The sequence below is a fragment of the Diaphorina citri genome, unplaced genomic scaffold (assembly GCF_000475195.1).
Source record: "Diaphorina citri unplaced genomic scaffold, Diaci psyllid genome assembly version 1.1 scaffold42, whole genome shotgun sequence".
Taxonomy (NCBI): domain Eukaryota; kingdom Metazoa; phylum Arthropoda; class Insecta; order Hemiptera; family Psyllidae; genus Diaphorina; species Diaphorina citri.
Genome location: NW_007377479.1, coordinates 301,247 through 325,135, shown reverse-complemented (window position 1 = coordinate 325,135; position 23,889 = coordinate 301,247). Strand labels below are relative to the sequence as shown.

The following is a 23,889-nucleotide window of genomic DNA, read 5'->3' as shown; positions in this document are numbered from 1 at the left end:
CCTTGTATTATCTCGATTAGAAAAATCCCATTTACCACTTTTGCCTGGCAAATGAACTTGATAATCTTGAAATTTGGTACACTCTATCAAAAGTTCAACAAAAGATAATCATTTTCAAAGAGTAAGCAAATAAGGAGTATTCCGAACTGTCCCATTTATTTGTTTAGAGGAATTCCGAACAGTCCCATTTATTTCTTTAGAGGAATTTTGTCTTCTCATCTTGTAGTTTAATACTTCCTAGCTTCCTACTTTTTGTACCATACGTACCTACACATGAAAAATTTAGTATCCCTACAATTTCTGCTCTCTATCAAAAGTTCAACAAAAGATAATTATTTTCAAAGAGTAAGCAAATAACGAGTATTCCGAACTGTCCCATTTATTTGTTTAGAGGAATTTTGTCTTCTCATCTTGTAGTTTAATACTTCCTAGCTTCCGAGCATTGAAAGCCTTACAATGTGTGGACGTGAAGACACGGAGATCTTCAATCTGAGAGTATCGAAAAAGATGATTTTTACGTGAACATTTTAGAGGACACCAGAAAAAATCCCATTTACCACTTTAGCCTGGCAAATGAACTTGATAATCTTAAAATTTGGTACTCTCTATCAAAAGTTCAACAAAAGATAATTATTTTCAAAGAGTAAGCAAATAACGAGTATTCCGAACTGTCCCATTTATTTGTTTAGTTTAGAGTTAGAGGAATTTTGTCTTCTCATCTTGTAGTTTAATACTTCCTAGCTTCCTATGTACTTTTTGTACCATACGTACACATGAAAAATTTAGTATCCCTACAATTTCTAGGCAAACAGCATTTTGATTTCAATGGATTATGAAAATGAATAGCACCTAATCAATTATTACGAATGATTTGAAGTATTAGAAATTCAGATGTTTTAATATTTTTTCGCTAGATGTAAGCGGATCATGTACATTTTTCTAAAAAAAAAAAACTCACTTACCATCGGGTTATACAGGCCAGAAAGGTCCAATACCTATTCCGATGAGCCTTCTAATACTAAAGACTCGACGTAAAAATAAACCCTTGCTCAAAGTTTCCAGACACGCAAGTCATATCTCCATAAGGGTTAACCGGTTTGCCGTAACCTACATTAGGCATCTCTTTGGTTTTATTTGATCATTAACAGCGTCATAAAAGAGATGCCTAATGTAGGTTACGGCAAACCGGTTAACCCTTATGGAGATATGACTTGTGTGTCTGGAAACTTTGAGCAAGGGTTTATTTTTACGTCGAGTCTTTAGTATTTCTTTAGAAGGCTCATCGGAACAGGTATTGGACCTTTCTGACCTGATGTATAACCCGATGGTAAGTGAGTTTTTTTTTAGCATCTCTTTTATGACGCTGTTAATGATCAAATAAAACCCCCCGTTACCAAATACAAACCATAAAACACACACATAAAAGCTCTTAATAATTTGCACAATAGAGGCAAGGCCCAAGTCCAAATAAAACAAAGTGAGTTTTGATTGCATAGCATCTCTTTTATGACGCTGTTAATGATCAAATAAAACCCCCCGTTACCAAATACAAACCATAAAACACACACATAAAAGCTCTTAATGATTTGCACAATAGAGGCAAGGCCCAAGTCCAAATAAAACAAAGTGAGTTTTGATTGCATATCTCCTAAATGCTGGAAACTTTGAGCAAGGGTTTATTTTTACGTCGAGTCTTTAGTATTTCTTTAGAAGGCTCATCGGAACAGGTATTGGACCTTTCTGGCCTGTATAACCCGATGGTATGTGAGTTTTTTAGAAAAATGTACATGATTCGCTTACATCTAGCGAAAATTTATTAAAATACCTGAATTTCTAATACTTCAAATCATTCGTAATAATTGATTAGGTGCTATTCATTTTCATAATCCATTGAAATCAAAATGCTGTTTGCCGGATTTCCCCGATCCAGAAATCTCATTTAAATATTATTTAGTAAATGAACTCGGACATACGAACTCGTAACGAAGGTACATACGAGTACATATGTATTATGTAGGGTACAATGTACTTTGAAATCAAAATGCTGTTTGCCGGATTTCCCCGATCCAGAAATCTCATTTAAATATTATTTAGTAAATGAACTCGGACATACGAACTTGTAACGAAAGTACATACTACATACGAGATACGAGTACATTTGTATTATTTAGGGTACAATGTACTAGTGCTCCAAGTCTCCAACGTACCGTAGCATAACACGAGATAAGCATAACGTTATCACGGTTATCATTGATGTCTAATATTAGATTACACATACTCGCATTTGACGTTATATCAAATCTACTCGGTCTCGGAGTACAAATTTGTTGATAAACATCATGTTATATTCAGCATGGGTATGTTCAAATGTAAAATTAATATCTCTTCTAGTATACATATGTTCATATGCATATTTCCTAACGTATTAAACTGAATCACGATGAAGTCTCCTAACAGTTTCGTGTTCCTAATCTTCATCACAGTTTTGTGGTTTTCAATACGCATGTTAGCATTCGTCAAGCATCCATGTAGATGTTCTAGTGATATGTGCATATGTAGATGTTTATCGTGGACTTCGTCTTATGTGTGATGGTTCAGATAGTTGTGCTTTCTCCAGTTTATAGGTCTGCTGTCCTGTGACCGTGGGCCAGGTCTGTATTTAGGAGGGTTTCAGGGTGAATGGTTTGGTGATCCCACCTTGGAGAATAGTCGCCATAGACTGATTAGCCTGGAGATGTCTGGCTGGGGGACTTTAAACAGGGAGGATACCAGGCTGCAATTTCCCTTCCTAAAGAAATAGCAAAGGTTAGGTGCGAAGGGCATCCTCTCGTAAATTTTTTGTCAACCCAAATCAATCACCCTGGCTAGGGCTGATTGAGAGGCCGATGAAAAAGGCCGACCCCGTCTGTAGACAGGAAAAGGCGAAGAAAAAGAAGAATACTACGCTGATGGCCCCTGCTATTCCAATTACTATCAGGAGCCATCAATGTTTGTAATGACTCGAATTTGTCATGCTAACTGGATAAAAACGAACCAGTCAGGGTGAATGGTTTGGTGATCCCACCTTGGAGAATAGTCGCCATAGACTGATTAGCCTGGAGATGTCTGGCTGGGGGACTTTAAACAGGGAGGATACCAGGCTGCAATTTCCTTTCCTAAAGAAATAGCAAAGGTTAGGTGCGAAGGGCATCCTCTAGTAAATTTTCTGTCAACTAAAAAAGCTGCTTGTCCCGTATTTTCATCCAAAATCCCGTTTTTTTTAACGTTTTAGGTCGCTTGTCCCGTTTTGGGCTGGAAATGATCTGGCAACCCTAATGTAGATGTTCTAGTGATATGTGCATATGTAGTTGTTTATCGTGGACTTCGTCTTATGTGTGATGGTTCAGATAGTTGTGCTTTCTTCAGTTTATAGGTCTGCTGTCCTGTGGCCGTGGGCCAGGTCTGTATTTAGGAGGGTTTCAGGGTGAATGGTTTGGTGATCCCACCTTGGAGAATAGTCGCCATAGACTGATTAGCCTGGAGATGTCTGGCTGGGGGACTTTAAACAAGGAGGATATCAGGCTGCAAATTCCCTTCCTAAAAAATAGCAAAGGTTAGGTGTGAAGGGCATCCTCTCGTAATTTTTTTGTCAACCCAAAACAATCACCCTGATTGAGAGGCCGATGAAAAAGGCCGACCCCGTCTGTAGACAGGAAAAGGCGAAGAAAAGGAAGAATACTATGCTGATGGCCCCTGCTATTCCAATTACTATAAGGAGCCATCAATGTTTGTAATGACTCGAATTTGTCATGCTAACTGGATAAAAACGAACCAGAATGAGTGTTGTGTTTGCTGATAATAAGTTTCTTCTTTTCATTTCTTTACAAATTTAACAGTCTCTTTGCTATCCTGTTTTAGCATGGTTATTCTGAACATCATCGCGTTGATTATTATCATGTTCAACATCCTCGCCATGGCCAGATAACGGTTCCTATTCATTATTCATAGCTGCAGTTCGTGTTGACTGTTTTGTTGCTGTCAATTGTGTTTTCATTAGATGGTCTTTCTGGGCATGCTTACATCTACTCGTACATCATATATGTTCAACATCCTCGCCATGGCCAGATAACGGTTCCTATTCATTATTCATAGCTGCAGTTCGTGTTGACTGTTTTGTTGCTGTCAATGGTGTTTTCATTAGATGGTCTTTCTGGGCATGCTTACATCTACTCGTACATCATAGCTTTCTGAGATGGTTCGTCCTTCTCTTGGAATTCTATTTCATCTTCAACATTTTCTTCAAAACCATATCAATCAACGGTCCACATGAGGCAACATTGAGGGTGGATTTTACCAACATTTCTTTAGTCTTTTGAAGGCCTGTCAAGCTAACAGCCTGTTAATTCCATTTGATTTGTATAGGCTTAACTGGCTGTTACGGGCTAAAAAAAAGGTTGGTGAAATCCGCCATGAAAGATTTTTGCATTGGTTTGATATGGTCTTGGAGCATGGTGCCTTAAAGCATCATGTTTCCCCGCAGGATACTTTTTGTTGCCTCAGTGTATTAGCGCCGTAATGTATTTCATCCCATTCGCCACTAATAATCAGGGGCTAAAAAGAAGGTTGGTGAAATCCGCCATGAAAGATTTTTGCATTGGTTTGATATGGTCTTGGAGCATGTTGCCTTAAAGCATTATGTTTCCCTGCAGGATACTTCTTGTTGCCTCAGTGTATTAGCGCCGAGAAGGTTGGTGAAATCCGCCATGAAAGATTTTTGCATTAGTTTGATATGGTCTTGGAGCATGTTGCCTTAAAGCATCATGTTTCCCTGCAGGATACTTCTTGTGCCTCGGTGTATTAGCGCCGTAATGTATTTCATCCCATTCGCCACTAATAATCTAATAATGCACAGATAAGTCTACTTTATAACAATGCATACCGTAGAAACTGACAATAAGTAATACATTTCATCAGGGTCCTGGATTAGGATTTAGAGGGCGAAGACAGACCACGTGTTTAGTGGATGTGTCAAAATTACCATATTTTCTGGATTGGGATTTAGAGTCCCCCCCTCGACGTGGATGGTCCAAAATATCAGAGTTAAGTGTTGGAAAATGACGTACCCTTGCATTCTTGCCGGATTTAAAGCCTAGTGATCTACATGTCTCGTATTATTTACTTACGGCCTGGTCTACTGTCTAAAGGTGTGATCTATGTCGATGACAAGATGAATCTATGTTATCGAGGCAGTGTGGACGGTTCAGTGGATGTCGATCGACGCGATGCGATGGTCGGTCGACTATGTTTGGACAAACCTTGATGTTGACTGAACCTTTATTCTTGGTTGTCTGCTTGAAATCAGCCCTGAATTGGTCCATTCTTCCCTGATATAATACATTAACATACCTACTCTGTATTTTCATATATTGCTCACATAGGTCCATATAAGTATAAGTAGGTACCTACCTAACTAACCACCATGTACAATTGTACATACATCATTTGTACATAGGTACAAATAATTAAGTATGTAGGGTTATCGATTTCCGCATTTCCCGCCTGTTGGATAACGCTTCAGTTTTTGGACATTTGGACAGATAAAAATAACTGCAAGTCGAAAATAGCTCATCCCTAAAGGGAATTCAGCTAAAAACAAGCACGATTTAAAATGTAATAACATTACGGTCAAATGAACAAATTGATATCACGTACGCATGTACCCACATTGGAGCTGACACAAGTTTGTGAATATCGACATTCACGTCTTCGGTACACAAACGTAGAAGGTGAGCAAGAGACACATCCGAAAGATTGTTTCTTAATTGGCTTTTCACATGCTTCATAGTAGAAAAAGCACTTTCGCACATGTATGAACTACCGACACCGACCATTAATGTAATCTTCAGTCCTCTAGAGTTCTCAGGTTTGCAAATCGGTCTCTATCAAGAAGCTTGAAAAACGTCGGTCCTACTTCTGTTCTTTCTTCGGGCCGCGGGTTGGACAACCCTGCTTTAACATATCAGTAAGACACCTGATTCAATCTGAATATTTTCAGGATTTGATTTACATTTTTCTATTCAAATCCCTGTTCATAATCTACCTCTAATACAAACACCTTCGAAGCTTTATCATTTGGGATTTTAGTCTTTTCCTACAAGGAAGTAATCTTATACATTGGTGTATTCATGTGTTATTTTAAGAGCAGACAAGTTATGTAATGATTTATGATTAAAACGTTCTAGCCAAGAATGCATGAAATCTATGTCCGCTGGCAAGCATTCAAAGAACAAACTTGGTTTTTCACTTTCTTCAGTCACTCGAAAAAAAATATTCTTTATAATTTTAATGATCATAATAATAATAATGTAAGTTGGTGTAATATTGATAATAAACGAGGCCCTTAAACTATCGGAATTCTTTTCTTGAGGACTTTGCACTTGCATAGATTGGGTAAAACCTTTTCAAGTTAACTCATTAAAAAATAAAACAAAACCCTAAAATAGGAACTTAGGAACTCATAATCATAAACATGTTTTTAAGACAAACAAAAGCAAAAATAAGGGGTGCCTCAAACTCGAGTGTTTTAGGACCATTTTGGCACTTGCATAGATTGGGTAAAACCTTTTCAAGTTAACTCATTAAAAAATAAAACAAAACCCTAAAATAGGAACTTAGGAACTCATAACCATAAACATGTTTTTAAGACAAACAAAAGCAAAAATAAGGGGTCCCTCAAACTCGAGTGTTTTAGGACCATTTTATAGTTTTATAGCTCCACATTAGTACTTAGTATTCAGGCTCAATATGTTAATTATCCCTTTTGTCTTTTGCCCTCAAATTATAGAGCTCTCAAAAGCAAATACGACTATACAGGGTGTATTCGAAAATCTAGTAACACTTCTACAATATTTTGTTCCTAAACCACTGTATATGAGCCTCATTACAAGATATCTAGATACACAAGTACTACTTGTACTTCAAAGTCTTGATAGTTCACCTCGACAATTTGTTCTAACAAAACAAACAACAAGATATCTAGATACACAAGTACTACTTGTACTTCAAAGTCTTGATAGTTCACCTCGACAATTTGTTCTAACAAAACAAACAAAGTACGACTGACTATTGTTACAACTATCGTAGAACTAAAAACAAACAAAGTATGACTGACTATTGTTACAACTATCGTAGAACTACTTTTCATTAAAATTAAATCAAGTTCTGACATAAACTAGACAAATTTTTCAAGGTCTTTCGCCTAAAATCGGAAAATATCCACCCCACTGTATATGAGCCTCATTACAAGATATCTAGATACACAAGTACTAGTTCTACTTCAAAGTCTTGATAGTTCACCTTTGTTCTAACAAAACAAACAAAGTATGACTGACTATTGTTACAACTATCGTAGAACTATTTTTCATTAAAATTAGAATCAAGTTCTGACATAAACTAGACAAATTTTTCAAGGTCTTTCGCCTAAAATTGGAAAATATCCACGATCTAGTCTCATCATAGACAAAGTACTAACAAAATAAGGTAAAAATAAAATTAAATCAAGTTCTGACATAAACTAGACCAATTTTTCAAGGTCTTTCGCCTAAAATTGGAAAATATCCACCATCTAGTCTCATCATAGACAAAGTACTAACAAAATTCATGTTTTGAAAATACCTACTAGAAAGGTCAAAAATAATAATGGGCGCCACTTTTGTAACTATCCTGTATGCTCTACCACCCATCATCACCAAAAAATTATGCCCCCCCAAAAACGCATTATTACATAAGACGCGACCCTGACTCTGTTACGTAGGAATGTGACTTTTGACCCTTTCAAAAAAGAAAAAAAAAAAATCCCGCAGGCAACTGTATAAATAAGGGTTCTCTTCGAAATTAGAACCTTCTGGTTTCTTTCACGATCATCATTATTGGCTATTTATTTCTTCAACAAGTTTCATGGCCCCTTTGTAACTCGCGCAGGGAGAGATTCTTTATGTAGATTTGTGTCTATTCTTCCTCTTTTAGGGCATAGAAGGTTGCTTTGTGTATCTTCCAGTTCCCATATTCAATAATCTCGTTTCCATTGATATTCATTGTTATCATTGAATATCTGCAAGATTTTTGCTTGTGAACTTGTTTAATCTTGTTCTAAACGAGTCTTACAGGATTGCTTTCTAGAATTTCTAGTGATTTGCTTTTTAGTTGATTCATCTTTTCAAAAGGTACAGAGGAGGTATTTAAATTGGTTTCTAAATTTTCTTCCACTTTGTCAATTAGATGAGACTACTCTACTTCTAGAACTGACATTTCTTGAAAATTTAGTGTGTATCTTTCGTGGTACTTTTAAAACCCTCTGCAGAAATTAGCATCCTTGTTCATATAAAACGTTTCTCTCCTTATTCATGGACCACACAATCATCAATTTGTAACAACTTACATTGCCAACTAGCCTATCCCAAGTCCTTGGAGACCTTTAGAATATGAATCAGGTATCGTCCAAACAAGGTTAAGGCACTATTCAATCTATTCATCCACCGGAGTATCCGCATATAGCAGAAGGCAAGAGGGAAATATGGACATAAATCCTGTGAAGGTTGACATGAGCTTAGTATAACTAGATATAGAGGTAAGTATGGAAAGGGAAAAGATAACACAGGTAAACTACTTAATGGCCTGTCGCATATAGCAGAAGGCAAGAGGGAAATATGGACATAAATCCTGTGAAGGTTGACATGAGCTTAGTATAACTAGATATAGAGGTAAGTGTGGAAAGGGAAAAGATAACACAGGTAAACTACTTAATGGCCTGCTCTTATTATGTAGAATATGTATGCAATATTTAAATGGACTCGTGTGATACCAATATTCTTTTAATGTTCAATAAAACAAAAGTAAACTACAAAACACTATAGGTAATATGTATTGAGATATTGAGCATACAGGTAAACTACTTAATGGCCTGCTCTTATTATGTAGAATATGTATGCAATATTTAAATGGACTCGTGTGATACCAATATTCTTTTATCTTTTAATGTTCAATAAAACAAAAGTAAACTACAAAACACTAGGTAATATCTATTGAGAAGCATTACGTCTTTTTCATGGAAAAACAATCGGGAACTGATATGCATGAATTACGTTTAGAATGCTTCTCGAAATGCATTATTGTTTTATCGGAGTGGTAAATTAATTGTTTTCTCAGATGCCATGGCTGTGCCAAATCAATTAGACAAGTTCATCAATATTCCACTAACCTTTGTATTGGCTAATGTTGTTTTAATGACTGTTCATTTTGTTTTTTCTCTCTAGACGCGGAGGTTATCAATATGAACGTTCTGATGCAAATGTGTTTGAAATTCAAAGAAACATGAGTGTGAAAATTCCATGCGTACAAAGGCAAGCTACTATAGATCAGTGACAGACTGTCAGTACAGATGTTCATATGACAGTCTACATACAGAATTAGGTCAGTTTCATTAAAGTCATTTGCTGCGAAATTAGCTATGCTCATCTGATGAAGGGTCGAGAAATCTAATACCCTAACTAGTATCAATATGAACGTTCTGATGCAAATGTGTTTGAAATTCAAAGAAACATGAGTGTGAAAATTCCATGCGTACAAAGGCAAGCTACTACCGAACTGTCCCATTTATTTGTTTAGAGGAATTTTGTCTTCTCATCTTGTAGTTTAATACTTCCTAGCTTCCTACTTTTTGTACCATACTTACACATGAAAAATTTAGTATCCCTACAATTTCTATGCATGTTTCTTGCATGTTTATCGTTTTCATTATAAGCCTCATCATCATTATTGTCCAGGTCCACAACCATTTCCACATCATCCCGATATGGCGAGGTAATTGTGTGTTCCTTTTACTTTGGATAAACTTGTTTACCCTTCACGGTTTATTTTCAATTTCTAAGAACCCATTCTCTGTGTTCTTTACTATTGGTTTTGCTACCAGCTCTCTGTCTTTGTCGCTCGTAGTATGTAGATCTAGTCTCTCCCTCTTTCTCTTCATGTTCTTGTGGTACCCCGACGTTCTGCATCTTTAACATTGCCAGGGCAAGGCCAAAGACTTGGTCTACAACTTCATAGTTTACTAATTCTTTTTATCTGTTCTATTCCTACATCTCTTGATCAAGGTTTCACCTGTAGTTTTGGTTTTGTCTTATCTATATTCTTGCATATCTCCTTATATTATTTGTGGCCAATCTTTCACCGTTGTAACTTCTGATAATTTTTGCATATCTAGGTACTTGTTCTACCTATATCGTTCTCTTTATTTCCTTCTTTCTTTTTGATCGTCATATTGTAATTTAGGTTGTATTAGAGACCTATTCTAAAACCTTTCATCTCATTTCTTTTTACATCCTCTGGCTCCTTGATCAATAACTACTTATTGAAGAATCAAGTTCTGACATAAACTAGACCAATTTTTCAAGGTCTTTCGCCTAAAATTGGAAAATATCCACCATCTAGTCTCATCATAGATAAAGTACTAACAAAATAAGGTAAAAATAAAATATTCATGTTATGTGTTATTATTTTTCAATTGGTCGTAAACACAGAGAGCTCGTACATTCTCCACGCATAATGTGTTTGGGTTGGGTTTTTTCAATTTGTCTGTCATGCTCAATGTGTGAGTTGGTTTCTAAGTTTGTTAGTGTCCGATCTATTGGGATCAGATGTTTTCAATCTGTATGGAATTCTAGAGACATATCCCGCCCAGTTTTTACGAGTTTGCGGACTTTGTCTGTCAAGCTTAATGTGTTTGTTGGTTTCCAAGTTTATTAGTATCCAAATCCAAACTATTGCGATCAGATGTTTTGAATTAGTCTGAAATTCTATTGTAGATATCTCGTCTAGTTTCTACGACTTTGTTTGTCCGAGTGTGTTTGTTATCTTTCTAATGAGTTGCATTTAGATCAGTGACAGACTGTCAGTACAGATGTTCATATGACAGTCTACATACAGAATTAGGTCAGTTTCATTAAAGTCATTTGCTGCGAAATTAGCTATGCTCATCTGATGAAGGGTCGAGAAATCTAATACCCTAACTAGCGTAACAACTAAATGATTTGCAGCATTTTTGATATGTGTGCTTATGTTTAGTGCTTCCTTATTGAAATTAATGTATTTTTTACCGAAAAATTCTAGAGGAAAATATTTAGACCTTGTCAACTTGTCATGAGTTCAGAACAAAAGTCTTATGCTGGCAGGATAATCAAGAAACAAGAGCCAGCAGGATAAGCGAACAAAAATATCCTATTTTATCTTGAAATTCTTCAAAGTAAACTAACCAGTCATCCGAAGATTACCTTTGTCCCTTTGGTCAAAAATCAGAGACGAAACTCATGGTTCCTTCATGTTTATTTTAATCTCCACCTGTATGGCCTTATGCTGGCAGGATAATCAAGAAACAAGAGCCAGCAGGATAAGCGAACAAAAATATCCTATTTATCTTGAAATTCTTCAAAGTAAATTAACCAGTCATCCGAAGATCACCTTTGTCCCTTTGGTCAAAAATCAGAGACCAAACTCATGGTTCCTTCATGTTTATTTTAATCTCCACCTGTATCTTAAATCTTTCAAGATCAAAGGTTTCCTTAAAATATCTTTTAAGGCATTTACGTTAGTATCCACCGGTTGAATGGTTTAACATCCCTACAATCCATATCATGGTCATTCATTACAATCAGGGATTTACAAATTTTGTATCCCAATCCATCTTCTCATATTAAGGAATGAGGGATCAGGTATTTCTTGTTATTCCAATAGAGATTCTTCTAAATCAGTCTTCTCCTTCACTGGGGATTTCAATAGTTTCTAGAAAAAGATCCTTTCGAGATGCAACCTCTTCAATTCAGACGTTTGGTTAATCGCGATCCAGGATTAAGGTTATCAGTAATAAATTACATAATTATTATGAAAATATGAATCCATTTTCCAATATTTTTTTCAGTAAATGACTGATCTGGCTTGGGATATAAATATGGAGAAAGTGCTTCTTATCGGTACTTTCCTTCTGATAGGGTGTTAGTTGTGGCAGTCACTACCGTAGTGGGTATAGTCGGCAATTCTTGTTATTCCAATTATAATCCTATCAGAAGGTGAATCCGAGGAGGTGATTGATGGAATTGAATAAGGATAACTTTCTGTATGAGCAATGATCTCTAACAAGATTGCTCTTTTAGAGGACATTTCAGTCCGAATTGGGAATCATAAAAGTGTACTTATTCCGCATAGGTGCTTAGAGCTTCTTTACACTAACCCAAGAAGAGGATGCCTTTATGAGGGACCGAAAAGGTTGCTAGAATGGTTTAACATCCCTACAATCCATATCATGGTCATTCATTACAATCAGGGATTTACAAATTTTGTATCCCAATCCATCTTCTCATCTTCAGGAATGAGGGATCAGGCATTTCTTGTTATTCCAATAGAGATTCTTCTAAATCAGTCCTCTCCTTCACTGGGGATTTCAATAGTTTCTAGAAAAAGATCCTTTCGAGATGCAACCTCTTCAATTCAAACGTTTAGTTCAGTAATAAATTACATAATTATTATGAAAATATGAATCCATTTTCCAATATTTTTTTCAGTAAATAACTGATCTGGCTTGGGATATATGGAGAAAGTGCTTCTTACCGGTACTTTCCTTCTGATAGGGTGTTAGTTGTGGCAGTCACTACCGTAGTGGGTATAGTCGGTAATTCTTGTTATTCCTATTATAATCCTATCAGAAGGTGAATCCGAGGAGGTGATTGATGGAATTGAATAAGGATAACTTCCTGTATGAGTAATGATCTCTAACAAGATTGCTCTTTTAGAGGACATTTCAGTCCGAATTGGGAATCATAAAAGTGTACTTATTTCGCATAGGTGCTTAGAGCTTCTTTACACTAACCCAAGAAGAGAATGCCTTTATCAGGGACCGAAAAGGTTGATGGAATCTTTACATAAAGAAGATCGAAGATAGGTGAGTTAGATAACAATATTCTATTCATAATCCGAAATATCCTGCGGCGCTGCTGCTATTCTTATACCAGGTTCTTTAACACAGGGTTGTCTAACCTTTACGCACCCGAGGGCCACAAGAGACCAAGGTAGAGAGTTCTAAAAATTCAACTCACAGGTGGGTACAAGTGTAATATCAGTATGTCATTAAGTATAAATTCTAATAATTATTTATTATGAAAACTTAACATAGTAATGATGACTTAACAATATTCTATTCATAATCCGAAATATCCTGCGGCGCTGCTGCTATTCTTATACCAGGTTCTTTAACACAGGGTTGTCTAACCTTTGCGCACCCGAGGGCCACAAGAGACCAAGGTAGAGAGTTGGCGGGCCGCAAAGGTAAAAATTCAACTCACAGATGGGGGGGGTACAAGTGTAATATCAGTATGTCATTAAGTATAAATTCTATGAAAACTTAACATAGTAATGATGACTGAAGATGACATTAGTGTGATTTCTGTGGACACTCTGCAGCTGACACAAGTTTGTGAATATCGACATTCACGTCTTCGGTACACAAACACAAACGTAGAAGGTGAGCAAGAGACACATCCGAAAGATTGTTTCTTAATTGGCTTTTCACATGCTTCATAGTCGAAAAAGCACTTTCGCACATCTATGAATGGACACTCTGCAGCTGACACAAGTTTGTGAATATCGACATTCACGTCTTCGGTACACAAACGTAGAAGGTGAGCAAGAGACACATCCTAAAGATTGTTTCTTAATTGGCTTTTCACATGCTTCATAGTCGAAAAAGCACTTTCGCACATGTATGAGCTACCGACACCGACCATTAATGTAATCTTCAGTCCTCTAGAGTTCTCAGGTTTGCAAATCGGTCTCACATTGTCAAAGTTCACATAGCGGGGTGGGTTTCCATTCAGGATTAACTTCAACGTGTACTGCTCTCCCGGACTGCCGCGCAGACTTTCGTCGATATGACAGTTGGGCTTGCTGTTCTTCACGATGGCCCAGTTTTCCGGAATCGTCCCGGGTGCCAGAAAGCCGGCGTTTTCGGGCGAATAGATCACGGGTGACCACGGGTTGATCTGGGTTTCGCTACGGACGCAGTCGTGTTGCTCGCTAAGGAATTCATTGTCATTGCAGCAGAGGTTAATCTGAATCTGGTTGGTATTAGCGAGGACGCTATTTCGGGCGAATAGATCACGGGTGACCACGGGTTGATCTGGGTTTCGCTACGGACGCAGTCGTGTTGCTCGCTAAGGAATTCATTGTCGTTGCAGCAGAGGTTAATCTGAATCTGGTTGGTATTAGCGAGGACGCTGCAGCTCAGAAAGATCAGAAGAAGAGGCAAGTGGAACATTTTGAATAGTTTGAGGTTCATGTTTGGACCATCAATAGAGTTATTTTGAACAAATTTTAACGCCGAAGATCAGCGGTACCTGTTAATAGAAAGTTGGGATACTTCAATGTTTAGGATAAGTATTTTGTTACAAATCTTTAAACACTTATGTCAAAAGATCTGAGTAAATGGGTCTTTATCTACAAGGAAGTAATCTTATACATTGGTGTATTCATGTGTTATTTTAAGAGCAGACAAGTTATGTAATGATTTATGATTAAAACGTTCCTTATACATTGGTGTATTCATGTGTTATTTTAAGAGCAGACAAGTTATGTAATGATTTATGATTAAAACGTTCCACTGATTTCGAAGTACCTAATTTGGATTTGTTGGTTCTGGGACTTTCCAGAAAAAATTGGTGATTAAGTCAAATTCGGCCTAGTTTGGTAAGAGAGAAATTGGTAAGTACCTACTAGGTAAGTAGTATTGTTATGAATCTATCATTGTTAATAGTATTATCTTTATCTGTTGTTTTGTTTTAATGAGGATAAGTGATTTTAGGAATCAACTCTCTCTTTAGAATACATCACCGGTTCTCATGAATTAGGTTTTTACCTATGACTAACAATAGTAATAAATTAATAATCTAATACATGATATGTATAGTAATGTTAAGTTTACTCATGAATTAGGTTTTTACCTATGACTAACAATAGTAATAAATTAATAATCTAATACATGATATGTATAGTAATGTTAAGTTTATTCTATCTCTTGTTTGAAAGCTGAGTTATTTAAGAACTTTAACCGAACCTACTTTTAAAGTTGGATGAGCCAAGTATGTCAACACTTTGCTTTTGGACTTTTATTTAAATACTGATTACACTGAATTAAATTGATTTATTTACCGGTTATTCCTAATTTCTAAAATATTTACTATGTATGTACCTATTGAGTTTAAAAATCACACGAACCACATACACAAAAAAGTCTTTTTGTTTAATCCAACTTTGGAATTTTAAAATTATTTTAATTTTTTAAAGAAACAATATCAACAAACACCTTTTCAATTTGTTTCTTTAACAGGATTTATTATTTAATTTTTAGAAAAATAAAAAATCACACGCACACAGCGCTAAAAAGAATTTCAAACGAAATATTTTGTTGTCAAAAAATAATAAAATTAATAATAATTTTTATTCACAAAAATTCAAAAAGTAACGAAACTCCGTACACGACGCGATTCAAAACACAACTGACAACAATAATAATAATCTCACCGTATTGAATTAAAAACGTGGTTCAGAATCAGGTTTAAAGTCTGAAGGTTCAGGTTCGATAAATAATAAAATTAATAATAATTTTTATTCACAAAAATTCAAAAAGTAACGGAACTCCGTACACGACGCGATTCAAAACACAACTGACGTCTGACAACAATAATAATAATGAATAATCTCACCGTACTGAATTAAAAACGTGGTTCAGAATCAGGTTTGAAGTCTGAAGGTTCAGGTTCGATGGTTCGAAGAGGACGTTGATGAAAGAAGTGGAGAATTGAAAGAAGAAATTTATTCAGTTGTTTTCAGTATGGAGGGAAATATACAATGCATACCGTAGAAACTGACAATAAGTAATACATTTCATCAGGGTCCTGGATTAGGATTTAGAGGGCGAAGACAGACCACGTGTTTAGTGGATGTGTCAAAATTACCATATTTTCTGGATTGGGATTTAGAGTCCCCCCCTCGACGTGGATGGTCCAAGATAAAATAATAAAATTAATAATAATTTTTATTCACAAAAATTCAAAAAGTAACGGAACTCCGTACACGACGCGATTCAAAACACAACTGACAACAATAATAATAATCTCACCGTACTGAATTAAAAACGTGGTTCAGAATCAGGTTTAAAGTCTGAAGGTTCAGGTTCGAAGAGGACGTTGATGAAAGAAGTGGAGAATTGAAAGAAGAAATTTATTCAGTTGTTTTCAGTATGGAGGGAAATATACAATGCATACCGTAGAAACTGACAATAAGTAATACATTTCATCAGGGTCCTGGATTAGGATTTAGAGGGCGAAGACAGACCACGTGTTTAGTGGATGTGTTAAAATCACCATATTTTCTGGACTGCATTTAGAGTCCCCCCCTCGACGTGGATGGTCCAAGAAGGACAGACCACGTGTTTAGTGGATGTGTCAAAATTACCATATTTTCTGGATTGGGATTTAGAGTCCCCCCCTCGACGTGGATGGTCCAAAATATCAGAGTTAAGTGTTGGAAAATGACGTACCCTTGCATTCTTAAAGCCTAGTGATCTACATGTCTCGTATTATTTACTTACGGCCTAGTCTACTGTCTAAAGGTGTGATCTATGTCGATGACAAGATGAAACTATGTTATCGAGGCAGTGTGGACGGTTCAGTGGATGTCGATCGACGCGATGCGATGGTCGGTCGACTATGTTTGGACACACCTTGATGCTTGCATTCTTGCCGGATTTAAAGCCTAGTGATCTACATGTCTCGTATTATTTACTTACGGCCTGGTCTACTGTCTAAAGGTGTGATCTATGTCGATGACAAGATGAATCTATGTTATCGAGGCAGTGTGGACGGTTCAGTGGATGTCGATCGACGCGATGCGATGGTCGGTCGACTATGTTTGGACACACCTTGATGTTGACTGAACCTTTATTCTTGATTATCTGCTTGAAATCAGCCCTGAATTGGTCCATTCTTCCCTGATATAATACCACATTAACATACCTACTCTGTATTTTCATATATTGCTCACATAGGTCCATATAAGTATAAGTAGGTACCTACCTAACTAACCACCATGTACAATTGTACATACATCATTTGTACATAGGTACAAATAATTAAGTATGTAGGGTTATCGATTTCCGCATTTCCCGCCTGTTTGATAACGCTTCAGTTTTTGGACACTTGGACAGATAAAAATAACTGCAAGTCGAAAATAGCTCATCCCTTTAGGGAATTCAGCTAAAAACAAGCACGATTCACATAGGTACAAATAATTAAGTATGTAGGGTTATCGATTTCCGCATTTCCCGCCTGTTGGATAACGCTTCAGTTTTTGGACATTTGGACAGATAAAAATAACTGCAAGTCGAAAATAGCTCATCCATTTGTACATAGGTACAAATAATTAAGTATGTAGGGTTATCGATTTCCGCATTTCCCGCCTGTTGGATAACGCTTCAGTTTTTGGACACTTGGACAGATAAAAATAACTGCAACTCGAAAATAGCTCATCCCTAAAGGGAATTCAGCTAAAAACAAGCACGATTTAAAATGTAATAACATTACGGTCAAATGAACAAATTGATATCACGTACGCATGTACCCACATTGGACACCTTGATAATGATGACAAGTTGAAGAGGATGAAGTTTCATCCGAAACTGACCGTGCCGAAAAACGCCAAGAGAGAAACATTCTCTCCGTGAGGCTGAGGAGAACCACCGAAATCGAAACAGTCGAAAATTAGTACCTACTTTGATTAGTTGTATTTTATTTTGATTCCACCAAAAGGAGATTCCTCTTTGGGCGTAATAGCGCGACCACACTTGCTGCCACAGGCCACTTACATACGTATTTGTCTTTTGTGTTTGACTTGTGTTTCACAATATTGTAGAATATTGATAAACATTAAATAAAGTTACATTTACATTTTCAATGGTTATCTGAAAGAGGACCTCTGAGTGAACTTTTGCTACATATTTGTTTGCTTAAAAAATTCCAACAATTAAAGATTCTGTTGCTCATTTAGAATACATATTTATCATCTGGCTCAGGGCTCACGTGCTCAGGATTTCTACCTGAGAATACTTGAGACTTTATTTCAAAGCAGCACATCTGTCCATTCTGTCTGGGTCTGGGGGATGTCAAGTCTTTCATATCTGCTAATAATGATAGTAATCATAATGAGCATATTGCTAATATAACTAATAATAATGATAGTGCAATAAGAAATTGACCGTGCCGAAAAACGCCAAGAGAGAAACATTCTCTCCGTGAGGCTGAGGAGAACCACCGAAATCGAAACAGTCGAAAATTAGTACTTTGATTAGTTGTATTTTATTTTGATTCCACCAAGGAGATTCCTCTTTGGGCGTAATAGCACGACCACACTTGCTGCCACGGGCCACTTACGTATTTTCAATGGTTATCTGAAAGAGTGAACTTTTGCTACATATTTGTTTGCTTAAAAAATTCCAACAATTAAATGAGTTGTGTCCTTGACTCGTTATAACAAATTAAAACGTTATAATAAACGGACATTTTATGTAATTGGAGCTTTGATTTACCACTAATAACACAGAAAATGCTGACGGCTAAGCAGGGTACTACCTATACCATAATTTACTATTGATTGTGTTTAAGCTGGCATTTTATAACCTTGATAATTATATCAGCCTCGTTTTAATTTATATGATTCATTCGAAACCGACCGTGCCGAAAAACGCCAAGAGAGAAACATTCTCTCCGTGAGGCTGAGGAGAACCACCGAAATCGAAACAGTCCAAAACTTAGTAAGTACTTAGTAACTTAGTACTTTGATTAGTTGTATTTTATTATCGGACTTAATTTTGATTCCACCAAGGAGATTCCTCTTTGGGTGTACTAGGGCGACCACACTTGCTGCCACAGGCCACTTACGTATTTTCAATGGTTATCTGAAAGGGGACCTCTGAGTGAACTCGTCCCGAAATCGGAGAGAGAAGGAAGACAGGATAGGAGAAAGCCAGCCGTTCCGAGAACGAACATTATCCCATCAGGATAAAATCCGCCCCGGGCGGGAATCGAACCCGCGGCCTAGCGCTTACAGATTCTGTTGCTCATTTAGAATACATATTTATCATCTGGCTCAGGGCTCACGTGCTCAGGATTTCTACCTGAGAATACTTGAGACTTTATTTCAAACCGGCACATCTGTTCATTCTGTCTGGGTCTGGGGGATGTCAAGTCTTTCGTATCTGCTAATAATGATAGTAATAATAATGAGCAGATTGCTAATATAACTAATAATAATGATAATGCAATAAGAAATAATAATTTGAAGAAGTCTGAAACGGGGAAGTATAAGGGGGAATGGCACATTAAAACGGATTACATATTTCTATTATTATCTACCTATGGAAATAATAATAATAATATCTTCCTATGGAGGTAAATAGTGCATGTGCAATATAATAAAATTCAAAATACATTTAATGCATTTTTTTTAAAAAATACAGAATGTAAACGAAAAGAAAAGAGAGAGAAAAGGAGATGTTCAATTTTTCATATTGGTTGGTAGCGCGTCTACCTTGTAAGCGCTAGGCCGCGGGTTCGATTCCCACCCGGGGCGGATTTTATCCTGAACGGATAATGTTCATTCTCGGAACGGCCGGCTTTCTCCTATCCTGTCTTCCTTTTCTCTTCGATTTCGGGACGATAAGATCTTAGCAGTTACAGTTTCTTCAATTCTTCATGGAGCATGGAGTTAGCAACATTACGTTGTCTCCACTCTCCACTTCTGAAATGGACGTAAAGGTTGAGAATCCCTGCGACATACAAAAAGTAGAACCCATTACGAAAATCCCAATTTTGATTATTCAAAAGAGATTTTATCCTCAATCCTCATCACAAATTTCCCATTAATTATTGATCTCTTCTGTTTCAGGAAAACCTAAAACTTGTGTACTGCTACTGAATCAACTTCCGGAGAAAATTTGTCCCGTGTCCCCTGCACACAGGTAGGTAAACACTGACTAGGTTAACTCCGCGCGGCGTTCTTTACCACCTAACCATCAACCCTTCGGGCTCTCAAATAAATGATGAAATGCCTCGGCTGTCTTCGTTTAATATTGGCATAAATTTTCAGTTACATCCTGTATGGATGGAGGAAAAAAGCAAGCTGTTAAAAATGTGCATCAAGACCACCCCACCGACCGCGGATTTAAAACTGGAACTCTGGCCCAGACACAGTAATTTTGAAAGAAAGAAACCCATCAGGTAATCATCTCAATAACAATACCTACCTAACCTTTCTGAATAATAATGATAATACTAATAACAAATACATATTATATGTAGGTACTAATCGATCATTTAAGACCGGTTTTAGCGTTACCTATGTTAAGCTACGCCGAGCAAGGCCAATAAATGGATGGGTGACTTGAGCCTTATATTGGGAATAAAGGGAGAACGGGCTCTAGTCTTGATTTTAAATCATTACATGAAAGTAAAATCAAAAAATCAAATCAAGAATGATAATAAACTGAATATTAAACAAATTAGGTAGGTACATATAGGTATTCTTTAACCACGATCGAATAAACTACGGCCTAAAAAATTCCCGGAGGGACGGACCCAGCTTGTTCTGTTAATAAATAAATGTCGACACTGTCCACACATAGTCCACCGGACATCGATCGATGTCGACTGAACCGTCCACACTGCCTCGACAACATAGATTTACCTTGTCGATCGACGGTCGGGTCGTCGGTCAACTATGTTTGGGTGTGTCCATCATGTAATTTAGAGATCATGTAACACATGCCGGAAACCGGCACACCTTAATACAGCACCATTTTATTGAATGAATCTTGCAACTTGCCATAAATGCCATAATGCAACACTATCCGTCTTTATTGATCCCGCTGTTCCCTCTATTGATCCGATTTGAATTTTGAACAGCTCTGGGGTTCAATATTGGGTATTTGTTTAAACTTATTGGCGGGAATCCTTTATATCATCAATTTATTGTTGGTACACAGACACAGTAAAGATCATGATGGAAGAATAGGGATGTAAAAGAATGTGCTAGGGGTTCTTAAAATGTAACTGAATCGAGGAACTTCAAGTAAGATACAATAATGCAAGGGAAATTGTCTATGTAAAAATGCTGCTAGTAAAAAACTTGAAAATTACAGACTTGGTCCAACTCGATTAATATGACTGGTCAATATAATGATGTGTTCTAACAATAGCCACTCGAAAGTTTCGATTTTACCTATAAACCAGAATTATTTCTGTTAACTTTATAAAAATTAAAATCGTACATTCAATTTGCTCCTAAATTAGAGCTCCATCCAAATTAAGTGTTCAAAATTTTCCGAATTCTTCTAACCTACTAACAAGTCGGATTGGATCTGCCATGTCGAGACGCCCTATGGCCTTATGCTGGCAGGATAATCAAGAAACAAGAGCCAGCAGGATAAGCGAACAAAAATATCCTATTTATCTTGAAATTCTTCAAAGTAAACTAACCAGTCATCCGAAGATCAACTTTGTCCCTTTGGTCAAAAATCAGAGACCAAACTCATGGTTTCTTCATGTTTATTTTAATCTCCACCTGTATCTTAAATCTTTCAAGATCAAAGGTTTCTTTAAAATATCTTTCAAGGCATTTACGTTAATCTGTTCTTTCTTCGGGCCGCGGGTTGGACAACCCTGCTTTAACATATCAGTAAGACACCTGATTCAATCTGAATATTTTCAGGATTTACATTTTTCTATTCAAATCCCTATTCATAATTTATCTCTAATACAAACACCTTCGAAGCTTTATCATTTGGGATTTTATTCTTTTTTCTATTGTAGATATCTCGTCTAGTTTCTACGACTTTGTTTGTACGAGTGTGTTTGTATCTTTCTAATGAGTTGCATTTAGATCAGTGAGCAGTGACAGACTGTCAGTACAGATGTTCATATGACAGTCTACATACAGAATTAGGTCAGTTTCATTAATGGTTCGATTCCCACCCGGGGCGGATTTTATCCTGAACGGATAATGTTCGTTCTCGGAACGGTTGGCTTTCTCCTATCCTGTCTTACTTTTCTCTTCGATTTTGGGACGATAACATCTTAGCAGTTACAGTTTCTTCAGTTCTTCATGGAGTATGGAGCACTGAAGTTAGCAACATTGCGTTGTCTCCACTTCTGAAATGGACGTAAAGGTTGAGAATCCCTGCGACATACAAAAAGTAGAACCCATTACGAAATCCCAATTTTGATTATTCAAAAGAGATTTTATCCTCAATCCTCATCACAAATTTCCCATTTTTAATATTTTTTCAATAAAACCATCAAGTTGAAATTGTAAATAAAGTGCAATCAAGTGTAAAAATGATTGAGCAAAATCAACAAAGAAAACAGCATCTTGAGGCAATGCGAATAGGGGATGAAAGAAAGGTGCATAGAGGCCCCTGTTGCTCTTAACGATAACGATCTAAATGTAAATAGCTAGTAAATGGAGGATTGGTAATTCTGTAGTTTTAGGGAGACCGTTTTTCGATAGGGGGTAGTAGGTCACGGATTTTGTGGTCCCCTTTTGTTCCAATACAAAGTAGACTATTTGCAATTGATCAGTTGCGCTTACTTGGGTGATGTTTCAAAAATTGAATTTTCGACCTTTTAAAGTTATTTTTTCGAAGTGTTGACATCGGATTTGGATTTTTCTAAACTCTTTACATAGGAATCGACCATTTATTTATAATTTTACCCATTTGCAACTGCTCCATTGAAAAACTGTACATACGAGTATCTACTCAGTTACAGTTTTATAGTTGGCCTACCTAGTTAGCATGAAGGTAAAGCGTCTGTCTTGTATCCGCTACATCGGAAATACCGCTCGGTCAAACTCAGGGAAGGTTAGGTATCAGGTAAGGTTCGTTCTCGGAACGGCTGTCTTTCTCCTATCTTGCCCTCCTTCTCACTTTGATTTCCAGACAATACGACCTCCGTTGTTACAGTTACCTCTATCAAACGCAAACCTCTTGGGGGGAAAAAAAATAGGAGAAACCGTTAGAGATTTATCGAGGGACAAAGAGACAAAAAAAATCGTCCACCTAAAGAACTTGTCACTCATTTCTCATTTCGTTCATTCAACTATTCACCTACATGACTTGAATAGTGAACTTTATCAGAACAGGTATTTTTAGTTGTAGATAAGACAGAAGAAATAATCCATTGAATAGTGAGCACCTAACTGACCAACCACTAATTTTTACATCCAGTTCAACCGTTCTCAACCTAGGAAGACGAGTGGAAAAAGCACCCATGTGGAGCCCCAAATGGGCGAATGGGGCCCAATGTCTAATCAGTACACTTCCTTTGTGTTGGACATTTTTGTTAGATTTCATCAAAATCTGACGCTTTGTCCATCAAGATCTTCGTCTCACTGGTGATTTCGGAATAGGTTTATAGTATAGATGAGGACAATCAAAGAGGTCGTTGAAAGCCTTGTGGGGACAATGTAGGAGTTTATTGAAATACCCATGAAAAAGACGAAATGGCATAAAACCTGAAAGATCAAATGCGCTGATTTCGCCTACCTAAATTGTTTGCACAAAGAAAGAAAGCTGCCGCTGCCAATGGCCCCCAATGGCAATATTTTGGAAACGTCTGAATAGTTTGGTTATTTTCTATTTCGGGAAGTTATTGAACTCTGGTGATACATACTTGACTGAGTATGTGAGGTTTGGACACTGGCTGACCAATACTAACTCTGATAGTGTGGGGTTTTTTTTTTTTTTTTTTTTTTTTTTTTTTG

The 23,889-nt window shown here is 36.8% G+C and overlaps 1 protein-coding gene across 1 annotated transcript; it reads right to left on the bottom strand.

The window, feature by feature from the left end:
• Positions 1–387: 387 nt before the first annotated feature.
• Positions 388–15,248, bottom strand: LOC113469303. The gene is made up of 4 exons (XM_026826880.1): positions 15,135–15,248; positions 14,175–14,414; positions 13,857–14,037; positions 388–489 (listed from the first exon to the last, which is right to left on the bottom strand). The coding sequence occupies exons 2-4, from the start codon at positions 14,354–14,356 to the stop codon at positions 388–390; spliced, it is 465 nt and encodes a 154-aa protein (XP_026682681.1). The 5' UTR covers positions 14,357–14,414; positions 15,135–15,248.
• Positions 15,249–23,889: the final 8,641 nt, after the last annotated feature.

Excerpts from the sequence above, each read along its gene's own strand:
- LOC113469303 (XM_026826880.1), bottom strand. The coding sequence starts at position 14,356 with ATGAACCTCAAACTATTCAAAATGTTCCACTTGCCTCTTCTTCTGATC. Across the intron at positions 14,038-14,174 it reads AACCCGTGGTCACCCGTGAT|CTATTCGCCCGAAAACGCCG; the intron begins CTATTCGCCCGA and ends GTCACCCGTGAT. Across the intron at positions 490-13,856 it reads GCTATGTGAACTTTGACAAT|ATTGAAGATCTCCGTGTCTT; the intron begins GTGAGACCGATT and ends CGATACTCTCAG.